This window comes from Panicum virgatum, chromosome 9N, assembly GCF_016808335.1.
Source record: "Panicum virgatum strain AP13 chromosome 9N, P.virgatum_v5, whole genome shotgun sequence".
Taxonomy (NCBI): Eukaryota; Viridiplantae; Streptophyta; class Magnoliopsida; order Poales; family Poaceae; genus Panicum; species Panicum virgatum.
Window position 1 is genome coordinate 19,954,307 of NC_053153.1, and position 11,200 is coordinate 19,965,506.

The 11,200-nt window shown below is 45.6% G+C and overlaps 1 protein-coding gene across 1 annotated transcript; it reads left to right on the plus strand.

Moving 5' to 3' along the window:
* The first annotated feature begins 3,827 nt into the window (after positions 1-3,827).
* On the plus strand, positions 3,828-7,600 carry LOC120688413 (heat shock 70 kDa protein, mitochondrial-like). The gene is made up of 6 exons (XM_039970730.1): positions 3,828-4,024; positions 4,674-4,747; positions 4,828-4,906; positions 4,991-5,560; positions 5,653-6,273; positions 6,659-7,600. The coding sequence occupies exons 1-6, from the start codon at positions 3,962-3,964 to the stop codon at positions 7,286-7,288; spliced, it is 2,037 nt and encodes a 678-aa protein (XP_039826664.1). The 5' UTR covers positions 3,828-3,961; the 3' UTR covers positions 7,289-7,600.
* Positions 7,601-11,200: the final 3,600 nt, after the last annotated feature.

Here is an 11,200-nt window from a genome sequence, read left to right on the forward strand (position 1 = left end):
GGGAAATGTGCCCGGAGTTAGAGGGTAGTTGAGCTACCAGCCAAAGTAGATCAAGGTTATTTGCTATGTCTTAAGTTAAAGTAGTTTAAGTTTGATCAAATTTATAGAGAAAAACATTAATATCTAACATACCAAATAAGTAAATTATGAAAATATTTTTCATAATGGATCTAATTAGTTTTATTTGATACTTAAAATATTATCATATTTTTCTATAAATTTGATTAAATTTAGAATTAGTTTGACTTAGGATCGGACAAATCAAAATAGTTAACATTTGAGAATGAAGTACGGTCCCATAGGCAGGTTATACTGCAAGAAGCTCGAGGGAAATACTTAACGACATACAAAAAGTCACATTTAAGTAGACTTCACTTGTAACCATAACGAGGACTTCCACCTTTTTGACTATTATTGTTATGGTCCTAGACCTCCAAATCAGAATAGCAAGAGTATTGATAAAAATTGGGGACGAATCAGAGGGAATCAAGACTAGGGATAGCAGGGATTTGGGTGGAATAGCAAGAAACTACAGGGCAAGTTCTTGGACAGAGGAAGAAGATGACTGGTTGGTTCTGTTGTTGTTCGATGTCGTTTCCATCCTGACCCTCTGCTTTTGTAGCTTTTGCCGTTCCCATACCTGGCCCACCTGGCAGCCACTCCTGAGAGTCCCTGTCCGTGACATTCCCCACCGCTTGAAATGCGGCTTGCCATCAAGCCGCAACCACCGGGCGCCCATTGAAATTTGAAGTAGTGCTTCGTCTTTGGCTGAGCGATCTTGCATTATTCAGCGAATAATTTGCTCTAGTGGAGATGACGTCTGCACTGATCTTTGACAACTCCAAAGAGACCTTACTATCTCTACCATTGAGTGGTTGCACCATTGCCGATGAAAACCTTTACCACCTTCCTGCAGTTCGCATGCCAAAGCACAGGACAATTCAGTCACTAATATTGATCCTGAATGTCGTGATCTTTGTTTGTCGCACCCACATTGATCTGAATTTTAAAAACTTGGCCGGGTGGGGAAAGACCGCCCCACCGGTATTGACTTTCTAGAAGAAGTCTCGGCTTCCCCGACCGAGAAAATCCCCGAACCCTGACCCCGCCCTGACACTGGGGGCCGTAGCCCATGGGGAACCCTGCCTGGGCCATGTAAGGGTCCTCAGGCCGACCTGGGCCGTCCACACCAGTGCATTGGCAACGGGGCCAGCGAGAGGATTTTTTTTTAACCTCAGCCTGAATTTCGCTCCCACGGGGAGTCGAACCCAGGACCTGAGGAGTGCCGCCGGGTTCCTCTAACCAATTCAGCTAGAGGCCCTTTGGCACATTGATCTGAATTTTGTGACTCCATAGAACTAAAGTCACATTGAGTCCAAGACATATCAGCTCTAGGACTACTCATGCCATCAACATAAATATGTGCTGTCGAAGTTTCAGAAATTAGATTCAGAGCATTGCATGAAATTGTTTCTGACCACAACAGTAGTTTCTCTGAATGTCTCCACAACCAGTGAGCAACCAGTGCTTGTTCAGGAGAAATGCCTGCACATACCTTCATATGTTTTGCATACAGGATGGCAAAATGCATGATTTGATTGCTGACCACTGAACTGGATGACTCATCAGCTTCATGGAATAGTGCACACCATTCAGCAATAATTCTTCCAAGCAATGTTGTGAAACAAAGGATCAGTGGAATTGATGTAGAGAACCATGTGGATTGATTGCATGTCTTCCTTCCAATGAGTGCTGCAAACTGAAGGTCTGACTGAATTGATGCTGGTTTGGACTGCATGCCGTGGAATTACCATGCTCAGCATTGAAAATGGATTGCCATGGTCCTTTGTCAACAAAAGTAGTAGGCAATGGATATAGCTTTGCTAGATTAGAAGCAATCAGTCCTTCAAACATCTTCTGGGCATCAGAAACCTTTGTTGCCCGGCAAGATAGAACAACACCCACTGAGTACTCAAGAATGGCGTTGGTGATGTACCTGATTGCCCTGCTCTCGAGTGTGCAAACCTTGTGAACGCCAAGTGAGAAAGTTGCTGAGCATAAAGCTGAAGTGATGTCGCGTTTGAGGCATTGCGTCGAACATGTTGTGGGTGAGACATTGGAGACCTCATCTTCTGCACCCCGAGCACCATGAGCAAGTGTTCGGCGACGAAAGCGATGTACTGGCCCATGAGGGCGCCATTCATGCCGACGAGTGCGACGAGGAACGCGTCGCGGACGAACTCGCGCTCCATGGCGACGGCGTCGACGACGATGTCGCGGGTGCGGGACTCATCCAGCTTGCATCAGTCGGTGGAGGCGACATCGGCAGCGGTGCCCAGGAGGATGGAGCCGAAGGCGGCATCGAGCACGAGGGCGAAGAGGACGACGCGGAGACAAAGCGGCCTGGCGGCGGCCTCGTCGTGGAGGTGGTCGAGCCTGTCCATGATGTGGTCGACGTCAATGTCGGAGCTGACGGAGATGAGCGAGTCGAGGCCGTCCTGGGGCACCTGGTACTTGAGCGACGGGCGACGCAGCCCTAGGGCGAAGATGGCCGGGGCGAGCACGGCGACAAGGGTCGCGAGGGAGGCCGCGGTCCATGGGAAGGACACGATGCGGGTCTCCCCGCCGACGCAGCGCAGCTGGCGGTCCCCCGGGCGCGGCAAGACGCGGCCGCCGAAGCTGCATCGAGATCGGAGTGGAGGGCGTCGATGTCGGTTGGTTCTGTTGTTGTTCGATGTCGTTTCCATCCTGACCCTATGCTTTTGTAGCTTTTGCCGTTCCCATACCTGGCCCACCTGGCAGCCACTCCTGAGAGTCCCTGTCCGTGACAATTATCTTTAAAATCCGCATTTGATAAATAACGAGGTGCACACAGATAGGCCTTGACAAAAATTCAAGGTTAGACTTGGCCCCATTAATAAATAATACATCGATTAATAATCAATCAAGTGAGCTTGTATTTAAATTTCGAAGACCGGATCGAGAACATGAAACGTTGTGGAGATACATATACCGCTGCTCTGATGCGCTGCACCAAGGAAAATGGTGGGTGCGCGCGGCTGGCCCGAGTTGGGAGTGGTTCAGCAATCAAAACAACCAACTACTCCATATAAATGGTGGCTTCTCCCCGTAAAAAACTATAGCGATAATAGAAAACAATGTTAGCAGCCGCTTAAACTCAGACAAATAATCTCAGAACATGTTCGAGCCTGTTCGGCCGGTGGAAAATGGCTGGGCTGACTGGAAAATCTGCTGAGTCCGCATCGCCAGCAGCAACAGTAGTCCCACCAGCCGAACCATCCACTACAGCCAACCATCCGAATAGGGTGTTTATTGTCGAAGTAATTCCTAGAAAATAAGGATTTGTTCTATAAAAAATAAAAATTTGTTAGATGAACTAAAATTAAGTGCTAAACTTTAGCATCTATTAGCACTTATATTCTCTTTAGAAATTTTGTAAATTTTAAGTTAAATTTAGCTCATCCAATTAGCACTTCTATTTCAATAAACTAGAGCTAAAATTTAGCAACTTGGATCTGAACAACCTCAAAAGTAACCGGATGTTAGAGGCGTGGGCCGCGAAATGGCCTGCCAGCCCACCACCCGGAAAGAAGAACCCATTCCTCGGCCCATCCTTTCGAGAAACCTACCCACCTGCCTTGGGAAAAAGGCAAGAAAACCCTCGGAGAACCTGGGTCTCGCGTCCAGAGGTTTCTACAGGCTTCCCCGTCGCCGCGGCGCGGCGCCCGCCCGACGTGGCGGCCCACCGCTCAGTCACCCATCCGGCCGCGGCGGCCACGACCTCATAAAGCCCACCACGAAGCCACCTCGCCCCATCCCACGCCGTCTCCCGAAGCATCCCCTCCCAAAACCCTCGCCGCCGTTTCGCAGTCGCAGGCAGCAGCTGCAGCAGCGCCGCCGAAACTCTCCTCGCCCCGCGACCGGGACTAGCCAGCCACGCATGGCGGCGTCGCTGCTCCTCCGCGCCGCGAGGCGGCGGGAGCTCGCGTCCCCTCTCGGATCTGTAAGGCCCCTCCTCCTCTCCAGCTCCCTCCGTCTCCGTGATTCTAGTTATGGTTGGTGTAGTAGTCTCGTGGCTGGTAATCTAGCGGTTTGTTTTTTGATCCGCGAGGAGGAATTGGAGCGGGGGGCAGGGATTGTAGATTTGATGGGGTTTAACGTGGTTGTGGATTTTACGCGAGGACGATAGATTAGTGCTTGTAGATTCGATGTGCTCGGGGGTGTTAGCGAATTACACACGAAGTTCTGTGGTAGAAGCTGTGGTCTTTCACGATTTGTGACTTGTGAGAGAACTCAGAACTTCGTGTGTAAATTGTTTGGAGGCTACGTGGAATTACTTGCTGAGTTTTTTTATTCATTGACCTGTGTCACCGTTAAAAGATTGTACATACTTCCGTGCGCACAGTATGTTTTGCATTAGTGGTGACTATTATCTCACTACTGTACTGATATGGAGCTAACCATGAATTTTTCATTGCGCCATGACCAATAATTGCTTTGTCTGCAGTATTCATTATCAGTTTTGTTTGATTTATTCAGCCAGTCTACTAGGATTATAATGAAGGGAAACCTTGAACAATTTGAAGACAGCACTATCTCTGTTTAGTATCTTGTAGCTGAGCTCTCATTGTCTGTGATTGTGCTTGTTTCAGCTGGGCGCCAGCTTACAGTCGACATGTGCTGCCAATGTGTGCTCAAAATGGGGTAATTTTGTGAGACCTTTCAGGTAACAATGATATCTTGCCTTAATTCTACACATATTTTTTTATTGTAGTCATTCTAATTCACATGATAAATTGCTTTCAGTGCAAAAGCAGCTGGAAATGAGGTTATTGGAATTGATCTGGGAACAACTAACTCATGTGTTGCTGTTATGGAGGGAAAGGTTAGCTACTCCTCAAAATTTTCCCTGTCATGATTTTGTGTCTCCCATTTGCTGTTTACTAATTTGAGTCACTAATTACTGCAGAACCCAAAAGTTATTGAGAATGCTGAAGGTGCGCGAACAACACCATCTGTTGTTGCTTTTACTCAGAAAGGTGAAAGGCTTGTTGGAACTCCGGCCAAGCGCCAGGCAGTAACCAACCCCCAGAATACTTTCTTTGGGACAAAGCGGTTGATTGGGCGCCGCTTTGATGATCCACAGACACAGAAAGAGATGAAGATGGTGCCATACAAAATTGTGAAGGCTCCAAATGGTGATGCTTGGGTTGAAACAACAGATGGCAAGCAGTACTCGCCAAGTCAGGTCGGTGCATTTGTGCTGACCAAGATGAAGGAGACAGCTGAATCTTACCTTGGAAAATCTGTCTCGAAGGCAGTGATTACTGTTCCTGCTTATTTCAATGATGCTCAGCGTCAGGCCACAAAGGATGCTGGACGCATTGCTGGCCTTGATGTTGAGAGGATCATCAACGAACCCACAGCTGCTGCTCTGTCATATGGAATGAACAACAAGGAGGGTTTGATAGCAGTCTTTGATCTTGGAGGAGGAACTTTTGATATCTCTATTCTTGAAATCTCAAATGGAGTTTTTGAGGTATATCATCATAACTTTCAAGTCACCTTTTTCTGGAAGCGTTTTCTGAAACTGAAATACATTCTTTTCTTATCCAATTGTATGTAATTCAGGTCAAAGCAACAAATGGCGATACCTTCTTGGGTGGTGAAGATTTTGATAACACACTGTTGGAATTCTTGGTGAGTGATTTCAAGAAAACTGAGGGCATTGATCTGTCCAAGGACAGGTTGGCCCTGCAGAGACTTCGTGAAGCTGCTGAGAAGGCAAAGGTCGAACTTTCATCGACTTCTCAGACTGAAATCAATCTACCATTCATAACAGCTGATGCTTCTGGAGCAAAGCATCTGAACATCACATTGACAAGGTCAAAGTTTGAAGCTCTTGTGCACAACCTGATTGAGAGGACTAGGGATCCATGCAAGAACTGCTTGAAGGATGCTGGAATATCCACTAAGGAGGTGGATGAAGTTCTGCTTGTTGGTGGAATGACCAGGGTTCCAAAGGTACAGGAGGTGGTCTCTGAAATTTTTGGAAAGAGCCCAAGCAAAGGAGTCAACCCAGACGAGGCTGTGGCCATGGGTGCTGCCATTCAGGGTGGTATTCTCCGTGGAGATGTTAAGGAGCTTCTTCTCCTTGATGTTACTCCCCTGTCACTTGGTATTGAGACACTCGGTGGTATCTTCACCAGATTGATCAACAGGAACACTACAATTCCCACAAAGAAAAGCCAGGTGAGTTGATACCTCTGATCTTTCTTCTGAAGAGCAAATTTGTTTAATCCTGCTGAGTATGCAGCTTTATCTTGTGGCAATCCCAGATTTAACTTGGAAAATGTTATCAAAGCATTTTGTAGACATCTATTTCACATGTGTTGATTGACCGTAGTCACAAGTTGCAATGTGATCTCGCGTAGTAGTTTCTGATACAGACTCCTTAAACAAGTAGTTCTATCTAATGTGAAGTGGATTATGAGCTTTTGGTCTCAACTCTTAACCCATTGGTTTTCTCCTAGTGATGTTCTGGTAGGCGGTGTAAAGTATTTGATCCATGTTGCTGTAGCATTTTCACTCCCAAGCTTTGGTTACTTTGATCTGATCTTTGGCTCTATGTTTTCAGGTGTTCTCAACTGCTGCGGATAATCAGACCCAAGTTGGTATCCGTGTGCTGCAAGGTGAGCGTGAGATGGCTGCAGACAACAAACTTCTTGGTGAATTTGACCTTGTGGGCATTCCTCCAGCCCCAAGAGGTCTGCCTCAGATTGAGGTCACATTTGACATCGATGCCAATGGAATCGTGACCGTCTCTGCCAAAGATAAGGCCACTGGGAAGGAGCAGAATATCACCATCCGGTCCTCTGGTGGGCTGTCTGAGGCTGACATCCAGAAGATGGTCCAAGAAGCTGAGCTGCATGCCCAGAAGGATCAGGAGCGGAAAGCCCTCATCGACATCAGGAACAATGCAGACACCACTATCTACAGCATCGAGAAGAGTCTAGGAGAGTACAGGGACAAGATCCCAGCTGAGGTTGCATCCGAGATCGAGGCAGCCATCGCTGACCTCCGCCAGGAGATGGCCTCAGATGACATCGAGAAGATCAAGGCCAAGCTTGAGGCAGCCAACAAGGCTGTCTCAAAGATTGGGCAGCACATGTCTGGTGGTGGCTCAGGCGGTTCGCAGTCAGGATCTGGACCTCAGAGCGGCGGCGATCAGGCTCCAGAGGCCGAGTATGAGGAGGTCAAGAAGTGAGTTGAAGGGATTGAACAGTAGCATCCCTTAGAAATAGCTACTCTTTTTTGGGAACATAAGATAGTCAGATGTGATGTAACCTGTTCTGTAATAATCCTTTGGATTTCACCCCCCTTGTTTCTCCTCAGCAGTGATGCGAGGTCACACAACATTGTCCGGTAGGTCATGGCTTTGTTGCATATGATGCCTTGTCCAGGTCTTGATCCACGAGCACAGTGAACCATTGGCGGATTTTGCTAATGCGCGAAGGTATATGTGTTTCAGATTTTTTTTATTGTCAGTGATATTCTATGTTCCTGCTATGCTGCTTAACAAGTTGCTTGTTGAGTTTGATTTGAATCTCATGATGCCAAAATAGGATGTGTTGCGTACTTCAATTAACCTGACTATTTTTCCTGAGCTACCTGCTGAGTTGACGTTCAAAGGCACGAGGTGTTGTCACGTTTGTCAAATTTGTTTTCTGCTGGCAAAAACCACACCTTAATATGACCATCCTAGATTTAATTATGTTTCTAAAAGATTCGAAAGTAACATGCGACGAGTTTATGGTGGTTATTGCTATGTTTAACCCGTTTCGCGGATCATAACAGATTGGAGAGGCACCTCAAAATACGCTACCGGTATATCATTCGTGCGTGCTCCCTCTTGCAGGCCCCAAAGGCCGTTTCATTGGTTATTCATGTTCATTTTGGTGATGTATCTAATCGTTGAACTATAATATCAGAGTTCTTGATGGGAAGATGTTAGAGCAGGATGAAAAGGGAAATCCTCCGGTAGTCATAGTTGGCATGCAAAATATCCCGTGTATCGAAGTGTTTACCGCGTTTTACAGATCATCGGTCAGTCGAACAGAACAATTTTACTGCAACTTGCGGGTTGAAATTGAAAGCTTCACCAAAGGACAGCAGGATTACGCAGATCTGCCAGGAAAATGATCATTGCTTTGATGGCAAGCAAAATTTTGGCCTCTTTGCCCAATTTGGGCTATCATTTGGTTGGGTGTAAAAATTGGGCCACCAAAGTCCATTTTAGTTGCTAAAGTAAGCCGAATTTTAGCCACCAGTTCATTTTAGTTTGGTTCAAGTGCTTGTCGGTACGTGCTCACCCTTTTATCCCATGGAAGCAGGTGCTCAACTCAATGCTTCGACTGTTCAACATCATTCTTATGAACGCTATCATTGCTGGTTTCAGGAAGCCCACTGTGCTTGGACCATCCTGTCAGCTATTTCGGCACGAGGGCTTTACTAGAGATGAAATGGAAGTGTCATTCATGGTTCTTCGAAAGAGGAGTGAGTGATAGGTGGCAAATATACCCTCCAAATGCAACATCGTGACGGTAAATCTTGCCTACAGAAGGATAGGCCATGTGTCTTTGCTGCATACTCTTTTGGGTCCTGATGCACGCAAACATCGAACCTTTGGCGAGTTGTTTCGCTTCTGCTAATCCACGAGGCCACAAAGTTTTTTTTTTTTTTGCCGGGAAGGAGGGTGGTATACCTACCCTCATGTTTCTTACTATTGCTGATGCTTCTTCAGAGTGGCAGTAGGTTCTTCCTTCCATGGACCATGCTTCCTACTGTTGTGCTCTGTTCTCGCCTTCTCGGTGACATACCCACATAGGGCTCCCCATCCAAATCCTGTACCATGTGAAATTGGGTTCTGAGCAATGATTGAATTTCGTGGCACGCTACTGGTTTCTTCTTTTTTTTTAAGAAAAAAAAGACCATGATTCCAGAGTCAGCTGCTCATCAGGGGATGCTGAAACACATTCAGGTGGTTGCTTTCTTGCGCTGTTTAGTTTGCTGGCGACAATCACACTACCGGCCATGTGCCCCTTTCGCACAAGCAATGAAATTAACAATCAACTTAATTCTCCTCCTCCTGAAAGTTAGCATGAAAAGACTCTATCAATTTTTGGAAGTCTTGCGAGTACATGCAATGGATTTATATGAAGATGGGTACTGAAGTGTTTATCACGTTTAACAGATCTTCAGACAGTTGAACATGCATGTTGGTAATCGTAGATTGCTTCGAAGAGGCACCTCAAAGATATCTTTGTTACTCTTTTCTCGTTCATTTCGATGGATAGTTTCTGTAGTTGTAGTTCGGTTCAACCTAAGTTCAACTGTTCAAGCATAGTGCAGGAGGATGTAAAAGAGCTTTTTTAAAAAAGAAGATGTACGTAAAAACATACTCGTCCTTTCTTTTTCTCCAGATCCTCCAAATCTCCAATAGTCGTAGTTGGCGTGTGAAATATCCTGTAACCCCTTCCAAGTTCCAATCTCTGTGGTAAAGTGACGGGAGCGATTCTACTGCCACTAGGGATGAAATGAAACCCTCGACCAGGAGGACAGGGACAACGCAATAACTTGCAAAAACGTGGCCGTTGCCAGATGCTTATTTTGTTTATGACTTGGACCACTTGGTGATACGTGTGCAACGCGACCCTATCATCTCGCTCGGTGCCTCAACGTCATTCTCATGGAAGCAATTTCCTCAGCTTTATTTCAAGAAGCCTGCCGAGTGTACTTTAATCATTGCATCAATTGCCAATGTTGTTTTGGCCGGCACGAGCATGTTTTACATTTTATTACGGTTGTGCGTGAGGGCAAGAGAAGTATATATATATATATATATATATATATATATATATATATATATATATATATATATATATATATATATGTATGAAACATGTTTGCATTTTAAATATAGGCCTCTGAAGACTTGAAGTATATATATTTGTATTGCGTTTGAAATCGAAGCTTTAAATTCAAGAGTCCAAGGACAAAAGAAAACTTGAACAACAACATGTGCAAACATGTGCAAAAAGAATTGTTTTATTCCTTTTGTCTGCCGATTCTTGTTGGTCTAGCTGGGGTGCTACATCTGCTACGATGTTTGCAACGCAAGTAGAAGCTTCCATAAAGGCAAAGGATAAAACAAAACTTGATCAAGATAATGTAAAAAAAGGCATTTATACAGTATGCTAAGAATTCTACTTATTCCTTGTGTCCACAAATTCTAGTTAGTCAAGTCTCGCTAGGTCGTCATATATACATGCATTGTCCATTCATTTATATAGCATATGAAGGAAAACTACTTATTCAGTTATTCCTTGTGTCCACAAACTCTATGTAACACCTCTGGTGTTAATTACTTATCATTAAGGCTAATTACGGTCATTAGCGACACAAACCACTAGTGGAAAAATTTTCAACAATTTTTGGGATAGTTCAACTCGGACCGGTCTGACCGGTCGTGACAACCGGTCTGACCAGTTGAACCTGTTTCAACCGTTTTGAGCCCCACAGCATTTAAATCACTTCCTCTCTCTTCTTTGATCAGATTATCCGCCCTCACCAGCTCTCTCACTCTCTCTCCCGAGCTCACTCCCTCACCCAAACCCTAGAACCCAAATCCCTCCATTCCCAATTGATCCCAGGCCAAGGAGGATTTCCAACCGGTGGAAGATCATCTCTCCCACTTGATTTCCCCGGAGGTGCCGTGGTTCTTTGAGTTCTTCGCGGGAGGAGAAGTCAATCCAGGTAAATGAGCTTGTGATGGTGATCTCTCGTTCTAGGTGGTTCTAGGTGAATTCTTTTGGTTCAACACATTTACTAGAATCCCTGGACTAGAGCCTAGGGGGGTTTTGAAATTTGTAGACGAAATTGTTCATCCAAGGTGTTTTGGCTTGGATGGCTCGATCTCTCTTTTTAGGTAGTTTTAAGTGGTTTCCCTTGGTAGATTCCCTCCATAGGAGTCACTCAATAGAGCCTAGAAGTATTTCAGTTTTGGTGGGTTGGATTTAGCGCAGCAGGGAATTCTACCTTTGGCACGTTAGAGTTGCATGGACCGGTCTGACCGGTAGTAGTGAGTCCAGATTATCCGGCCTGTGGGTCGGATCATCCG

Bases quoted from the DNA above. Each gene is read 5' to 3' on its own strand.
- LOC120688413 (XM_039970730.1), top strand. From the start codon at position 3,962: ATGGCGGCGTCGCTGCTCCTCCGCGCCGCGAGGCGGCGGGAGCTCGCG. The intron at 4,907-4,990 runs GTTAGCTACTCC...TAATTACTGCAG, and splicing joins TTGCTGTTATGGAGGGAAAG to AACCCAAAAGTTATTGAGAA. The intron at 5,561-5,652 runs GTATATCATCAT...TATGTAATTCAG, and splicing joins TCTCAAATGGAGTTTTTGAG to GTCAAAGCAACAAATGGCGA.